This window comes from Myotis nattereri (assembly GCF_964212035.1).
Source record: "Myotis nattereri genome assembly, chromosome: X".
Classification (NCBI taxonomy): Eukaryota; Metazoa; Chordata; class Mammalia; order Chiroptera; family Vespertilionidae; genus Myotis; species Myotis nattereri.
In genome coordinates this window covers 45,533,641-45,551,371 of record NC_138078.1, presented here as the reverse complement: position 1 = coordinate 45,551,371, position 17,731 = coordinate 45,533,641, and the positions used below count along the sequence as shown (strand labels likewise).

At 43.6% G+C, this 17,731-nt stretch overlaps 1 protein-coding gene across 1 annotated transcript in view; it reads left to right on the top strand.

Annotated features, from left to right (window-relative positions):
* Window positions 1-716: 716 nt before the first annotated feature.
* The window catches only part of SLC16A2 (solute carrier family 16 member 2), a 175,980-nt gene continuing 158,965 nt past the window's right edge, over window positions 717-17,731 (top strand). Inside the window, exon 1 of the mRNA XM_081080826.1 lies at window positions 717-1,314. Within this exon, the coding sequence (XP_080936952.1) occupies window positions 909-1,314 (406 nt within the window). The 5' untranslated portion in view covers window positions 717-908. The remainder of the gene's footprint in view (window positions 1,315-17,731) is intronic.

Here is a 17,731-nt window from a genome sequence, read left to right as displayed (position 1 = left end):
CCAGGTTGGCGCAAACAAAGCCCTGATTGACGGCCGAGAGGGGCGGGCTTCACTGCTGGGCTGCCTCCTCCCCTTAGCGCCCAGCCAGGGATTTACCGGGAAGGGCGGGGGCGGAGAGGAAGAGACTGGAGAGGGAGTACGCAGGGTTGTGGGGGTCTGAGCCCCTGGACTCAAGAACATTGTGCCCACTCTCTGTCCGAAGCCCGGGCTGTCCCCTCCAGGTTGTGTCCCCCCTCAAGCCCAAGGTGTGGGAAGTATATAGGAACTCCCCAGGGCAGGGTGGGGTTCTCTCACAAGCCAAATCTCCTCGATCCTGACGTTCCCAGGGCCACCCCAGTTCCAGGCTGCTTGTTTGGAAGGAGAAAGTGGGAGCATAGGACAGGCGGGGTATTTCCTGGGGAGTGAGTTGATCAATACCCGTTTCGAGCTTGCGAGGAGGAGAGGGCAGGGGAACAGGGTAGTTTGTGCTCTAGTTTTTTCCCATTTTAACTCTCCCTTTACTGGGCATCTGGAAAAGGAGGACAGGATTTAATAGTTTGTAAAGGGAGTTGAGAGACGCAGCAGCGGCTAGAGTAGGTAGGCAAGTATGACGAGGAGGAGGAAGGGCAAGGAAGAAGAGAAATCCATAGCGGCTGCCGGTTGAGGGAGGAAGAGGTGGGGGTGGGGGAGGAGGAGGGGGAGGAGAGAGATGACACGGGAAAGGAGGAGGGGGTTTCGAAGGGGGAGGAGGAGAGGGCTGGAGGGAGCGTCTGTCGCGGGACAAGCTGGCCAGCTTGGGCGAGGAACCGGGAAGAGGAGGCAGTGGTGGCAGCAGTATTTCGAGCACTAACAGCAGCAGCAGAAACTAGCACCAGCCACAAAGCGTCTCCTCCGGCTCCGGCTCGAGCAGCCACAGTCCCCTGTCTGTGATGGCGCTGAAAAGCTCAGAAAGCGAGGAAGCCAAGGGGCCCTGGCGGGAGGCAGGCCAGGAACAGCAGGAGCCAGTGGGTAACCGTCAGCCAGAGCCGGAGCCCTTGCCAGTGGTCCTAATGGAGCCCAAGCCAGAACCTCAGCCCCAAACAAACCCTGCAGCCCTGCCAGAGCTGGAGCTTGAGCCTGAGCCAGTGCACGAATCGGAGCCTATGCCCACCGTGGAGACCCGCGGTACAGCGCGCGGCTTCCAGCCCCCCGAAGGTGGTTTTGGCTGGATGGTGGTCTTCGCTGCCACTTGGTGCAATGGCTCTATCTTTGGCATCCAGAACTCCTTCGGAATCCTCTACTCCATGCTGCTGCAGGAGGAAAGAGAGAAGAATCGCCAAGTGGAGTTCCAAGCAGGTGAGTGGCCCCCAGCGCCCCACCTGGCATTCAAGGTAAAGGTGTCTGCTCTCAGACCCCTTACCTCCTGGTCCAAGGAGCCTTTCCAGCTCCTCGCTTCCCTTGCCCATTGCCCTTAGCGCTACTATTGCGCGGGTTGAGGGGCTCTGAGTAGCATTAGCTGTGGAGACTTAGGCGCCAGATGTCCTGGGTGGGACCTGGGACATTCATTGAGCACAGACAAGGAATGAATTTTATTGCCCTGGGACAAATCCTGACGCATCTTTTGGGTTTAAGTACCCTTACCATGTGCACTGGGGGGAAATATTTGCAGAATGTTTGTGTGTGTGTGTGTATTTGTTTTTTTTGTTTGTTTGTTTGTTTTTGAGGGGGGCAAATTCAAGGAGAGAAAAGAGAGTTGGGAGGCTGGGAAGACTTTAAGAGAAACACTGTACCGCAGATCTCTGCAATTAGTCCTTGTTCCTGTAAGGGGAGTAGACACTTTAGGAATCCTGGTGACTGAGTGAAGAGTCAAACACATGGTAATTGTGTGTGTGCAGCAGAGAGAAGAAGAGAGGGAGGGAGTGCGAGTGGGGGTGTGCGTCTCTTTGCCCATGTTGGTTAAGGCCCAGACAGGCCCAGCTGTCCTCTGCCACTCTGAGGAAGCAAGCAGATCTTTGTGCCCTGTGTGCTGAACCCCAAAGCAGACAGGAGGCGGTCACTGAGGTCTCCAGTCCAGAGAGGCATGAAGCGGCTGGCAGGCTGGGCCCTGTGGTTCACTCTGTGCGGGCCCCCAATTTCAGCCATCTCTCTTTGGTGCCCCAGACCTCTCCGCTATCCTCTGTCCTCCTGGAGCCTCTTTCAGCCTTAGCCAGAATGCTCCCACCTCTCCAGCTTTCACAAGAGGCCAACTTGGTCTTTTTCCCTAAGACAACCAGGGCTGGGGGGCATAGTCCTCACTCTTCGGGCCTGCAGCCAGAAGACCAAAGGCTTTCACGCTCCTCTCATTTAGCCCTAGTGTGAGCTCAGAGAAGTCAGAACTCCATTTCCTCAGCAAGCCACCCTGCAAAGCCCCTCAGCGGTTCTGTTGAGGAGTTTTGGGAGGGAACTGTGGGGTGTGGAGCCCCTCTCCTCTAGGCTCACTCCCTCTTGTGGCTCCACAAGACTGCTGCATTTGTGACCCACTGCAATTTTGCAGCTCAGAATCTGTGGCTTCTCACAGTGTTGCTCTGGGCTGAAGGGTTCCCTCCCACTCCCAACACATACTTCTGCTGCTCTCTGAGGGGGCCTGGGAATTATTTAGTGAAAACAGAAACCTTGTTTTCGGGTGCATTTACCTGTGAGTCCCCTGGGTCCTTGGAGAGCCTCTCCTACCGCTCTCAACCAAGGACTCGTTTTGTTTTCTTATTTTTAGCTTCACTGGGCTGCACTTGAAGGAGTGTGGAGGCTCTTGATGCCTCTGATTTTGTGACCCATCGATGCCAGTGTGCTGGCCCCACTTGAAAGTTTGAGTGTGGGTCAGTGGCTGTCCAGGGCAGTCTCAGGACTGCCCAGGCTGCATTGATGCCTGAATGTAGCGGGTCCCTGGACTGTGTGGAACAACTTCTAGACCAGTGGTTCTCAACCTTCCTAATGCCACGACACTTTAATACAGTTCCTCATGTTGTGGTGACCCCAACCATAAAATTATTTTCGTTGCTACTTCATAACTGTAATTTTGCTACTGTTATGAATCGTAATGTAAATATCTGATATGCAGGATGTATTTTCATTGTTACAATTGAACATAATTAAAGCATAGTGATTAATCACAAAAACAATATGTAATTGTATATGTGTTTTCCAATGATCTTAGGCGACCCCTGTGAAAGGGTCGTTCGACCCCCAAAGGGGTTGCTACCCACAGGTTGAGAACCGCTGTTCTAGGGGGAAGTTACTGCCACACTCAACCCTGGGACTACCTTTTCCTGCTTTGTTACACTTCAGGGTCTCTTGGGAAGGCAGCCAGGGTAGGGCCTCTGGCTGTTGCCTAGGTTACCTGGGAGGGCACCTGCTGAGCATGATTGCTCTGTGGTTGACTGCGGGCTGTTGGCTTTTGGAATCAGTGGCAAAATCTGGGTGAAACTTCGTGGGAGATAGTGGGGGATGGGCTGAAGGTAGGCCCTGGCATTTATGTCCTGTGAGCAGGCCTAGAGCTTCGCCTTAAGAGTGTGTAATAAAACTTGGAAAAACCACTATTTTACCAGGAAGAGGTTCACTGCTAAGGAACAAATTTCAAAGTAGGTGATCATAGTGGATTCACAGGGAGAGCTGCTTGGGACTTTCCTGTCAAGATCTCACTGTGCAGCTGGGAAGGAGTGCAATAGGCTGTGCAGAGGTGTAGCTGGTGTGTACTCTGACACAGACTAGGTCCATTGAGGGGCTGGGGTTACTGGTTTAAATTTTGGTGAGTATAGGTCAGGAAGGGATAGAAAGGAATTTGGTATGTTCCCAGGGTCTCAGAATACTTTGGCTTGGGTCATTGCTGGGGTGTGTCTTCAATTCATGAAAGTTGTTTTTGATACTGAGGGCTCTGGGGAATATCTCAGTTTTTAATTTGAAAAAATAAGGAACACCCCTACCATAATCCTGAGTTCCTGGAAAATCTCATCGTCAGCACTACCTTTCTTGAGCACCTCAGCTTTCTTAGGCAACCATTCAGATCCTGAGGTTCCAAATGTATCTCTGCCTCTACACACTTCCTTCAGTTTCCCCAAAATTTCCCTGCCACTTGTGTCACAGCACTGTTTTCTCAAAGGGATAGAAGAAGCCCATAGAAGCTTGCTAAAATATTTACCAACCAGTATGTACCCAACAGTCATTCTGGGGAATGTAGAACATACACCCCCACAGTCAAGGGGGTTGGGGCATTGTCTATTTCTATTAATGTCTGATATGCCTTCCATCTCTAACATATTTATGAATTTAATGTTTGTAGGCACCCCACAGCCAAAGTTCTCTTTGACTAGGCTTGATATCTTCACAGACTTAAAACTGCACTGATTGGCTTAATGGGTCTAAGGTTCTGCAGATGATTTGTACTATTGTGAGGCAGTCCCAGAAAAAGGTAGTTTTTATGTTTAGGGGCTAAATCCACATCAGAGGAATCTCTGGACATGGGTAAAAGTCACCGAGTAAAAGAGACATGAAAATCAGGCTATTCTGGACTCTGAAGTGTACAGTTATGTAGTGGCACTAGCAATATATTTTGTCCCTTCTCTTCACTTGTTTTGAAAGCTAATTTTCCTTGCATCTTAGGCTTGGGAGGACTGGCAGACAAAAGTTTCTGAGACGGATGCAAGTGACCAAGGTTTGATTTAGGAAAAAAAGAAAAAGATAAGGAGAGAAACGAGCCTATACTTTTTGCAGAGATTGTGGGAAATTTGGGAGTCCCGCAACTCAGACCAAGCAGCAGACAGGACAGGGGCAACCAGGCAATTTGACAGAAATTATAATGTGGCTTTCTGGGATGAGAGGGGAGCCTTTTAAGAAAAGAGAAGCAAGGTGGCATTGGTTGCAGGGCTCAGCTCATTATTGAAACTAAATGAGTTAGAACTGTGGCAGGGTTAAAGTTGAAGGTCCAGGGGACAAAGCAGAATAAGCCAGAGTGTTAACATTGGCTCCAAACTTAGGTCTTTTTAATGTGCCCAGAGTAAACCCATTACCCTGCACTTTCCACCTCTACTGCTAGTCTAGCACTGAGACATAAAATATGATGGGAGGAGTCTTTTATTGGGCAGTTTATAAGTATGGTCTTTGCAGGCTCCCATTTGGGGAAAGTATGGCTAGGGTTCTCACCACCCAGGAGCAGGGTCGATGATCAAGAAGGTTGGGCACGAGATAATTCAGGCTCATTGGATACTCTGAAGATAGAATTTTCTAGGCAAGGGAAAATGGTACACTCTGACTTTGGGGCAAAGTCCCAAGGATGGGTTAGGCTAGTGGAACATTAGGCTCTTCCTCATCTTAGAGGCTTTCATTGCTTAGCTCAGTGTCTCACTGGGCTGACCACTAAATGCTGACTCTGGGAGCCAAGTACCTTTTGAGAAAGCCTGCCAATGCCTTGCCTTTGACTGAAAGCTTTTGCCTACTGTTCAGAGAAGCTAAATCAGGTCGGCTCAGTGCCTACTACAATGGAGCTTCAGGTCACAGGGCCATTGGCCAGGCATTGTTCAAGTCAATCCTCTCTGCCTCCTCTCCAACCAAACTGGGTCCCAAACTGAGACCTTGACTCATACTGGAAGGGATGAGGAAGAGAGGTTGGGCTATTTGGAAGTCAACAGGGAAGATAATTGTTTGAGTTGGTGTAGCTGGTTGAGGCTTGACTCGGTTCACTCATGGTCTAGTAGCCTCAAATGCTCATTCTAAGTCTAGATGTGGACCCCAAAGGGCTGTTAATTTCAGTAATACAAGCTAGGCAGTGACTATGAGTTAGATGACTTGAGTTCCTGACTTGCTCTTTGATTTTGAGCAGGCATTTTACTTCTCTGTACCTCAATTTATCTGTCTGTTAAATGAGAGGGTTAGAGTAGATGAAATTTCTAGCTCTGCAATTCTAGCTTTCTAAAATTTTGTGATATTTTATTCTTTACATTCACCTGGCATTAATTTTGACTCATTCAGACAAATGTAATTTATTAATATGCCTGAATTAGAGTGCAAATGGGTTGAGAGGTAATTGGAAAAGCAATGGAAAGCCGTATAGATATCATTTGACCAGGTTCTGTGTAAAGACTATGATGCTATTCATGTGTACTGATGTAGTTGAAAAGACCCACTCCTTCTTTACCCAGTATCCAAAGGCAACTCTGGATGTATAACTGCTTCTTCCAGAACGCCCTGCTCAGCATAGAACTGGGACTCTAAGAAGATTCCCTTAGAGTGGGTCTGTATGCTGCTTTTTCCTAGAATTTGAGTGTATTCCTAAAAAAGCATTACATTGTAAACATTCACTTAAGCCTCACTTTTAACCCCTCTCCTAAAGCTTAATTTTTCAGATCTCATTCTCCTTTATCAGAAATTCATGCTTACTATGACCTTGGTTTGCTGTTCCTTCAAGATAGAAGAGTAAGCCAAGATTCCTAAGTGTGATACATTGGTTTCCTTCAGGGGCCTTCAGATACAGCATCTTTATTAGTGGCTCGACTGCTGCTGCATCCCATTGTGGTGGGTGTGGGAAGGCTACCTCCCTCTTGTGGTCATAGAGAAGTACCTCTTGGGTATCCACAGTCCCTGGTCAACTTCAGCTTCACTATAGGCCTCACTGAGAATGGGTACTGAAATAGCAAGCACGGAGCCTTCTCTTCTTTTCTGTGAATTTATACTTGATTGTCATTGGAATTTTTCCTCCAGTGTCATGAAGAGTAAACAAGCAGCTGACAACATTTGCAGAAATATGTGAAGGATGCTATCTCAACCTTTTGAGCAGACCAGTTTCCCAGAAACATGTGCTGCTTTTTTCCATCAGCATCTTTTGAATTTTGAATAGAAAGAATCATTTACTCTTTTCAGTGTGTGTGAAAGATGGAATGGGAATTCCTGTCTTGAAGAGATCTGTTTCACCTGGAACTGAATGAGTAAACCTTAGATAAAAGCCTTTATTAGTAAAACCTTAGAGAAAAGGTTTTATTAATAACCTTTGTTCCAGTTGCTGGGGTTTGTAGGAGAAGAAGAGATGAAATTGGTCGTCCCAACCACATATTATTTTTTAAATTTATATTTATTGTTGAAAGTATTACAGATGTCCCCTTTGTTTTTTCCGATTGAGCCCCTTCACTCCACACCCAACCCTCTCAGGCCTTCACCACGCTATTGTCTGTGTCCATGGACTATGCATATATGCATATAAGTTCCCTGGTTAATCTCCCTGACCATCTTCACCCCCACCTTCTCTCTGAAATTCATCAGTCTGTCCCATGCTTCTATGTCTCTGTATCTATTTTATCCATCAGTTTATTTTGGTCATTAGATTCCACATATGAGTGAGATCATGTAATATTTATCTATCTCTGACTGGCTTATTTTGCTTAGCATTATACTCTCCAGGTCCATCCATGCTATTGCAAAAGGTAATAGTTCCTTCGTTTTTAAAGCCATATAGTATTCTACTATGCAAATGTACCACAGCTTTCTTATCAACTCATCTGCTGAAGGGCACTTGGGCTATTGCACATTGTGCTGTTATGAACATATTGTTTCAGATTTCTTAGGATATCTTCCTAGAAGTAGGATCACTGGGTCAGATGGTAGTTCCATTTTTAATTTTTTGAGGAAACTCCATACTGTTTTCCACACTGGCTGAACCAGTCTGCATTCCCACCAACAGTATACTAGGATTCCCTTTTCTCCACATCCTCGCCAAACATTGTCATTTGTTGATTTGTTGATGATAGCCATTTTGACTGATTGAGGTGATACTTAATTGTTGTTTTAATTTTCATCTATCAGATGATTAGTGACTTTGAGCGTTTTTTCATACGTCTCTTGGCCTTCTGTATGTCCACTTTGGAGAAGTGTCTATTTAGGTCCTTTGTCCATTTTTAAATTGGATTGATGGTCTTCCTTTTGTTAAGTTGTATGAGTTCTTTATGTATTTTGGAAATTAACCCCTTTCCAGATGTATCATTGGCAAATATGTTCTCCCATGCAGGGGGCTTTCTTTTCATTTTGTTGATGGTTTCTTTTGCTGTGCAGGAACTTTTTATTTTGACGTAGTCCCCATTTTTAAATTTTCTTCTTCATTTCCTTTGCCCTAGGCAATATATCTGTAAACATATCGCAATGAGAGATGGTGAGATTTTGCTGCCTATGGTTTCTTCTAAGATTTTTATGGTTTCCTGTCTTAGGTTTAAGTCTTTTGTCCATTTTGAGTTTATTGTTTTGTATGGTGTAAGTTGGTGGTCTAGTTTCATTTTTTGCATATACCTGTCCAATTTTCCTAACACCATTTATTGAAGAGACCGTCTTTATTCAATTGTATGCTCTTGCCTCCTTTGTCAAACATTAATTGAGCATAATGGCTTGGATCAATTTCTGGGTTCTCTGTTCTGTTCCATTGATCTATATGCCTGTTCTTGTGCCAGTACTAGGCTGTTTTGTTTACAGAGTCTTTTTAGCATAACCTGATATCTGGTCCTGTGATGCCTCCAACATTGTTCTTTTTTCTCAAGATCGCTATGGCTATTCAGGCTCTTTTTTATTTTGTTCCATATAAATTTTTGGAGTATTTGTTCTAGATCTGTGAAATATGTCATTGGTGTTTTAATAGGGATTGCATTGAATCAGTAGATTGCTTTGGGTAGTATGGATATTTTAATGATGTTGATTCTACCAATCCATGAACTTGGTATGTTCTTCTACTTGTTTATATCTTCTTCTATCTCTTTTTCTTGAACATCCTGTATTTTTCTGAGTACAGGTCTTTTACTTCTTTGGTTAAGTATCTTAATTTGCTTGTTGCAATGGTAAAAGTTTCTCTTTCTGAGAATTCATTATTGGTATACAAAATGCCACAGATTTATGGGTGTTAATTTTGCATCCTACTACGTTGCCAAAATAATTCATTAAATGTAGTAGTTTTTGGTGGAGTCTTTAGGGTTTTCTCTGTACAATATCATGTCAGCTGCGAATAATGACAATTTTACTTCTTCTTTTCCAGTTTGGATGCCTCTTATTTCTTCTTCTTGTCTGATTGCTGTGACTAAGACTTCCAGTACTATCCATATATATAAAAGGCTAATATACAAAGTGTCCCCAGAGGAGTTTGACTAGGAGACCGGGAGTTCTATCACTCACTATGACGTGCACTGACCATTGGAGGGCATTACAGAATGAACAAAGGCCCCAGCCAGCAGCCATGGAAGGAGGCCCCGGCTGGCAGCCGGAAGGCCCTGATCGGCCCTGACCTCCAGCCAGGCCTAGGGACCCTACCCATGCACGAATTTCATGCACTGGGCCTCTAGTGTTGAATAAGAGTTGTGAAAGGGGCCATCCCTGTCTTATTCTTGTTCTTAAAGGAAATAGTTTTAGTTTTTGTCCATTGACTATGATGTTGGCCATAGACTTTCATACATGGCCTTTATTATGTTGAGGTATGATCCCTCTATCCCCACTTTACTGAGAGTTTTTTATGAAAACAAGCATGCTGGCTTTTGTCTAATGCTTCTTCAGCATCACTTGATATGATCATGTGATTTTTTTGTCTTCCATTTTTTTATGTGATGTATCACAATTATTGATTTGCGAATATTGTACCAGCTTTGCATCCTCAGAATAAATACCACTTGGTCATGGTGTCTAATCTTTTTAATGAATTGCTAGATTTGATTTGCTAATATTTTTTGATGGTTTTAGCATCTGTGTTCATCAGGAATTTTGGCTTTAATTCTCTTACTTTGTGGTGTCTTTATCTGGTTTTGGAATTAGACTAATGCTAACTTCATAAAAAGAGCTTGGAATTATTCCTTTCTCTTGCAATTTTTGGAATGGTTTGAGGAGTATAGGCGTTAGTTCTTTTTGAATGTTTGGTAAAACTCCCCTGTGAAACTGTCCAGACCAGGGCTTTTGTTTGCTGGGAGGTGTGTGTATGTGTTTTGTGTGTGTGTGTGTGTGTGGCTTTTTGTTTGTTTGTTTTGTTTTATTTTTTTAATTTTTTTACTTCTCCTATCCTATCAGTAGTTATTGGCCTATTCAGGTTTTCTTATTGTTCCTGATTGACTTTTGGAAGACTGTATTTTTCTAGGAATATGTCCTTTTCATCCTGGTTGTCCAGCCTGTTGGAATATAGTTGTTCATAGTATTTTAAAATGATCCTTTTTATTTCTGTGGGGTCAGTTGTTACTTTGCCCCTCTTGTTTCTGATTTTGTTTATTTGAGTCCTCTCTGTTTCTTGATGAGCCTGACTAAAGGTCCATCAATCTTGTTTATCTTTTCAAAGAATGAGCTCTTGGTTTTATTGATCTTTTTTATTTTTTTGGAAGGGGGGGTGTTTTTATGTCATTTATTTCTGCTCTCATCCTTATTAACTTCTTCCTTGTACTTTGGGCTTTTCTTGCTATTCTCTTTCTAATTCTTTAAGTTGTACTGTTAGATAGTTTATTATAAGTTTTTATAATATTATATTCTCAAGGTTGGCCTATAGTGCTATGAACTTCCCTCTTAGGACTGCTTTCACTGTGTCCTATATATTTTGGGTTGTGTGTTCATTTTCATTTGTTTCCAGGAAATTTTTAAAATTTCTTTCTTGATTTCTTTGGTAACCATTCATTGCTTAATAACATGCTGTTTAGGCTCCATGTATTTGAATGTTTTTGAGTGTTTTTATTGTAGTTTATTTCAAGTTTCATGTCATTGTGATCCAAGATGTTTGATATAATTTCCATCTTCTTGAATTTATAGTGACTTAGACTGTGTCCTAACAAATGGTCTATCTTTGAATATGTTTCATGTGTACTTGAGAAGAATATATATTCTGGAGCGCTGGGGTGAAATGTTCTGTAAATGTCAATTAATTACATCTGATGTAGTGTGTTGTTTAGGATCACTGTTTCCTTGATGATTTTTTGTCTCCATCTATCCAGTGATGTCAGTGGGTGTTAAAGTGCCCTACTATGATTGTATTGCTATGCATCTCTCCCTTCAAATACTCCAAGAGGTTTTTTTTTTATATATTTAAACTAGTGGCCCAGTGCACAAAATTTGTGCATGGGGGTAGGGGAGTCCCTCAGCCTGGCCTGCACTCTCTCCAATCTGGGACCCCTTAGGGGATGTCCGACTGCTGGTTTAGGCTCCTAACTGCTCACCTGCCTGCCAGCCTGATTGCCCCCAACTTCCCCCCCTGCTGGCCTGCTCACCCCCAACTGCCCCCCCCACCAGCCTGATCACCCCCAACTTCCCTCCCCTCCTGGCCTGATTGCTCCTAACCATCTCTACCTTGGCCCCATCACCATGGTTTTGTCTGGAAGGATGTCCAGAAGGTCTCCCGGAAGGTCTCCAGCCTAATTATCATATTACCCTTTTATGAGTATAGATAGGATATGACATACCACCATAATTATAATATATCTACCAGTATTACTCTATGAGAATACATACTTCATACAATAGGAAGGCATCTAATACATTATATTGTATATGTTATAAGTAGTAGGAAATACTGTGTTTGTAGCAATAGTATACACCCTGTGACTTCCCTTCCTGATTTGGGAATGGTTCCCCAGTTCTTTGAACGTTTCCTGGCCCCTGATATATTTGGAAAGAAAATAGCTCTGAGTTTGGAGAAATTAAATTACAATCATGACTCTAATTCAACTGCTTCCTGTACTTCCAGCCAGATAACAGGAAGAACATCCTGGGGCCAGTGCCTCCTATGGCTGAGCTCTGGAGTGAGGGCCTGCAGCCCAGCACTGGGTGGGTAATGGCAACTGGAGGCACCTTGGGTCTGTCCTGCTGATAGCCTGGCACCCTGGGCCCTCTACTCCCAGCCCCTCCTGAGCCCTGGTGCCTCCTAATGGGATCCTGAGGCTGTGCCCCCAAGACTGCTGCCCTCTCCTCCCCAGGGACCGGGGCAGGGCAGTGCAGGGCACAGGCATCCCATTTCCATTAAAATGTTCAACCCACATCTGCTCCACTGGTGTCCACAGGCGGCCTTGGTGCAGACAGTGATCCTGGGGGCACTCGCTGCCCCTGCCAGAGCTCAGCCACAATGGTCCATGGAGAGACAGCCCCACCAGGCCCCATGGCTGTGACTTGGACCCACTTCCTTAACCAGGGACCTGGCGCTGGATGGGCGGCAGTGGTGCTTCCTCCCCAGCCCATGCTGGAGCGGGTCCCTGTGGTTTCAGTACCAAACTCCAAGGGCCTCCCCAGGTGGCAGTGGCCCTGAGCCCGCCAGCTCTCCCTCTATCCTGCCAAGGCTTACTTCTCATCCTTGCTTCTCACTCTTCCTTCTCAAACTTGCTGAAAACCTTCTTGGTCCACTTGCCATAGTAATCTCCAGCAGGGCTGAGGGGACTGGGCACCGCCATCTTTGTGGTGGTGTGATGGTCAATTTGCATATTCCATCTTTATTAGATAGGATGCTCCTGTATTATGTGCATATGTTTGTTTGTTTGTTTTTTAAAAAATATATTTTATTGATTTTTTTACAGAGAGGAAGGGAGTGGGATAGAGAGCTAGAAATATCGATGAGAGAGAAACATCTATCAGCTGCCTCCTGCACACCTCCTACTGGGGATGTGCCCACAACCAAGGTACGTGCCCTTGACCTGAATCAAACCTGAGACCTTTCAGTCTGCAGGCTGACGCTCTATCCACTGAGCCAAACCGGTTAGGGCATACGTTAACCAGACTTATATCCTTTTGTTTTATCAGTCCTTTTGGTATTATGAAGTGTCCTTCATTGTCTCTTGTTATGGCCTTCACTTTGTTTTTTTTGTTTTGTTTTGTTTTTTAAATTTCTTTATTGGTTAAGGTATTACAAATGTGTTCTCATTTCCCATTAACCCTCAACCTCCCCACTCCCCCCCCCCAACTCATGCTCTCATCCCCCTGTTGTCCGAGTCCATTGGTTTGGCTTATATGCATGCATACAAGTCCTTTGCTTGATCTCTCCCCCTTTCCCCCTCCCTCCCCTACTTTCCCTCTGGGGATTGATAGTCTGATCGCTGTTTCTCAGTCTTTGGATCTGTCCCTGTTCATCAGTCTATGTTGCTCTATATTCCACAAATGAGTGAGATCATGTGGTATTTACCTTTCTCTGACTGGCTTATTTCACTTAGCATAATGCTCTCCAGTTCCATCCATGCTGTTGCAAATGGCAATAATTTCTTCTTTTTTTACTGCAGCGTAGTATTCCATTGTGTAGATGTACCACAGTTTTTTAATCCACTCATCTGCTGATGGACACTTAAGCTGTTTCCAAATCTTAGCTATGGTGAATTGTGCTGCTACGAACATAGGGGTAAATATATCCTTTCTGATTGGTGTTTCTGGTTTCTTGGGATATATTCCTAGAAGTGGAATCACTGGGTCAAATGGGAGTTCTATTTTTAGTTTTTTGAGGAAACTCCATACTGTTCTCCACAGTGGTTGCACCAGTCTGCATTCCCACCAGCAGTGCAAATGGGTTCCTTTTTCTCCACATCCTCTTCAACATTTGTTGTTTGTTGATTTGTTGATGATAGCCATTCTGACAGGTATCAGATGATACTGCATTGTCGTTTTGATTTGCATCTCTCGGATGGTTAGTGACTTTGAGCATGTTTTCATATGTCTTTTGGCCTTCTGTATGTCCTCTTTCGAAAAGTGTCTATTTAGGTCCATTGCCCATTTTTTGATTGGATTGTTTATCTTCCTTTTGTTAAGTTGCATGAGTTCCCTGTAAATGTTGGAGATTAAACACTTATCAGTGATATCATTGGCAAATATGTTCTCCCATGCAGTGGGCTTTCTTGATGTTTTGTTGATGGTTTCCTTTGCTGTGCAAAAAATTTTTATTTTGATGTAGTCCCATTTGCTCATTTTCACTTTTGTTTCCATTGCCCTAGGAGCAGTATCAGAGAAGAAATTCCTTCAGCATATGTTTGCGATTTTGTTGCCTGTGGATTCTTTTAGTATTTTTATGGTTTCCCATCTTATGTTTAAGTCCTTTATCCATTTTGAGTTTATGTTTGTGTATGGTGTGAGTTGGTGGTCTAGTTTCATCTTTTTGCATGTATCTGTCCAATTTTCCCAAACCATTTATTGAAGAGACTGTCTTGACTCCATTGTATGCTCTTGCCTCCTTTGTTGAATATTAATTGGGCATAGTGGTTTCGGTCGATTTCTGGGTTCTCTATTCTATTCCATTGATCTATATGTCTGTTCTTGTGCCATTACCAAGCTGTTTTAAGAACAGTGGCTTTGTAATACAACTCGATATCTGGTATTGAGATCCCACCTACTTTATTCTTCTTTCTCAGGATTGCTGCAGCTATTCAAGGTCTTTTTTTTTTATCCCAGATGAATTTTTGAAACGTTCGTTCTAGATCTGTGAAATATGCCGTTGGTAATTTAATGGGGATTGCATTGAATCTATAGATTGCTTTGGGTAGTATGGACATTTTGATGATGTTGATTCTACCAATCCATGAACACGATATGTTCTTCCATCTGTTTATGTCTTTTTTCAGTGTCCTGTAGTTTTTCGCATATAAGTCTTTTACCTCTTTAGTTAAGTTTATTCCTAGGTATCTTAATTTTTTTGGTGCGATGGTAAATGGGATTGCTTTTTTAGTCTCCCTTTCTGTAAGTTCACTATTGGTGTAAAGAAATGCCTTAGATTTCTTGGCATTAATTTTGTATCCTGCCACATTGCTGAATCCATTTATTAAGTCTAAAAATTTTTTGATGGAGTCTTTAGGGTTTTCTATGTACAGTATCATGTCATCTGCAAATAAGGACAGTTTTACTTCTTCTTTTCCAATTTGGATGTATGGCCTTCACTTTGAAGTCTATTTTGTCAGATATGAGTATTGCTACCCCAGCTTTTTTTCATTTCTATTTGCCTAGAAAAATATTTTCCATCCCTTCACTTTCATTCTGTGTAAGTCTTTTGTTCTGAGCAAACCACATATTTTCTTGGCTCCTTCTGCTTTCATGGTGCATTCGTATCACATTTGCTAGATAGGGCACTTCCCTTCCTCCCAGTATTGTTCCTTTTTTTTTCTTTTTTTCCTTGCTCAATTAGAGGAACAACTGGGGTTCTGGATGTTGCACAGGCCCAACTCTAGACTGGATCTCAGGCTCAATCCTACACATCTCACAAAGCCATTTTATTTTTCATTTTCTCCTTTCTCCTCTGTCTTATTCTCCACTTTATGGGGGAAGGATGACTTTCTATGGGGCACTCAAGAGTGTGGAAGCCATCACCGCTGGATTTTTGCAGTAAGATATCTGCTATGAAACCCTTTTTCTCTTTTTCACACCTTTTCTTTACATAGCCCCAGGACCCCAGCCAAGGAGATAGTATTGTAGTAGTTTTTCTCCAATAGTATTAGAAACTGTCTTGGTCAGTTGTACCCCTTTCTCTTCAAATATTCACTCTCATTATTCCTCATCTCGTAGGCCAACTGTATCTCCAGAAAGTTCAGATTGAGTTTCAGTAGCTTCAGGAATTCTGGATAGAATAGAAGTTTTCATTCTATTTGAGCCACTACCATCTCTCTTCTTGTAAAAAAAAATATTGTGGAATTGATGTCAAAGAAGTTGAAGAATGGAGGAAATGGATACTCAAGTCCCAATTAGATTCATAAGTGCCTTCAGTGGGGGTGGAGAGAGGGGAAGTGAAGTTCTCAGGTTAGTTGTTTCTCTCGTTCTATGCAGCTGAAGAGAAATGTCACTAAACAAGAAGTCTCTATCAGTATCTTTGCCAAGCTTATCTTGTGGATCTGCCTGCACATTCTCTTACCCAGGTTGAAAGGGTATGTGCACGCACCCATGTGTCCGGACCTGTGAGTATGTGTGTATAGCTGTATGATGTCTGTCTGGGTCAATTAGTGCAGTTGCTTAGAACTTAGTATCCATGAGACTGAGGTAACAGGTTCAGTCGCTTGTTCAGGTCACTGAGCTTATCACAAAGAAGAAACTCTCTGTTTCCCATGCACTCCTCTCATGTGGGGTTGGCACTAATCCCAAGGGGACTGAGAAGAAGGATGGAGATGACTTTCTATAACACTTCCTTGCTATTGGGGAAAAGACGCAAAGCATACATCCTAGTGATAACTGCTCTGCTGCATTCTACAATGTGATTTTTTTTACATTTACTTCTGTTAAGTGGCTATATATATAAAAGGCTAATATGCTAAGTGTCCATCTGACTGGTAGCTACAATGCGCACTGGCCATCAGGAGGCAGAGACTCAATGCAGGAGCTGCTGAGCTGCAGTGACTTGGCAGCGGCAGTTCTTGGGTGACTCACCCCAAAACCAGAGAGGAGGGACCCTGATTCCACCTTCAGCCATGGGTTATGTTGTTGCTGGGGCACTGTCAGCCCCAAATCTTGTTTACTGTACACTTGCATTTGTGTTCCACACCCTGTACAACAGCAACTTTTCAGAATGCCTTCTCGCACTCCAGGACCCCTCAGGGGATTTCGGAGAGCTGGTTTTGGCTTGATCTCCACAGGCCAGGCCTAGGGACCCTGCTCACTCTGCAGATGCCCTCCAAGCCATAGAGCTACCCGAGGTCTGTCCAGCCGGAGAGGGACCATGAGAAGTTGGCTCCAAGGCATGTCTGGCCCATTTTACCCAGTCCCACCCCACTGGCCACCTTCTAATTAATTTTCTTTCAATGTGCATGAATCCATGCACTGGGTCACTAGTAATAATAATAATAATAATAATAATAATAATAATAGCTAACACTTATTTAGCATTTAGTAATTAACTCTGTGCCACTTTACATGTACCAACTCATTTTAATTCTGAACAACCTTAAGAGGTAGGTACCATTATTTTCACCATTTCCCATGTAAAGAGACAGAGGCACAGAAGTTAACTTGCTTATGCTCATATAGCTAATAATGGCTGAGCCAGGATTTGAACCCACAGAGTCTGAGTGCAGAACTCTTGCTTTTGGATATTTCTTAATGCATAGTAAAGATTCGGGAGGAGTAGCTACCAAGGGGGACTGCTACAGAGTTTTTTCATTCCTGTAGCTTCAGAGTATCCTATGACTAAGGGATAAAAAGAGATGACCAAGAAAGAATTTAGTAAACAAAAGTTCAACAGTCATGTCATCTTCCTCTACCCAGAGTCATGATCTTTGGGTCCAAAAATGGCTAGAGAAACTGTCTCTTCTTAGTTGTTTAGCCCTAAAGACGTCACATCAGCTTTCAAAGCTTCAGTTCTCATCTGTACAATGAGATTAATAGTATTTCGTTTTTTAAGACTATGAGAGTCAAATGAGATTGTGTAGGTGAAAGACCTTTATAATTGGGAAGGAGGTAATGTTGTTGTCATTATCCAGTAACCTTACCCAGCCCCTAGAAATTGAGTAGCTATACCTTTCTCTACATGTGTCTGGAAGAGGAGTTAACCCCTCCTCCCTACCTTCTACCTCCCTACTCCATTCCATCTCCATCTCCCCTCTGCATTCTTTTGCATTCTTCTATACTGTAGCTAAGGACTGGCTGTGTTTTTTTTTTGTTATTGCTCCCCGTTTTCTAAGAGTGCAGGGAGAGGAGGGACCAAATTCCAGGCCATATACATTCAAGGAAACAAGGAATGTTGAAATATTTATAGCTCTTGGCAGGAGCTCACAGATCTCTCTAAGAGTGAAGGCCTGAGGTTTTTAGTAGGAATTGCTAGGAATTGGAGGTGGATGCTGGGTGGAGTTAGGGTGTCACTTCCTGCTGGGGTCTC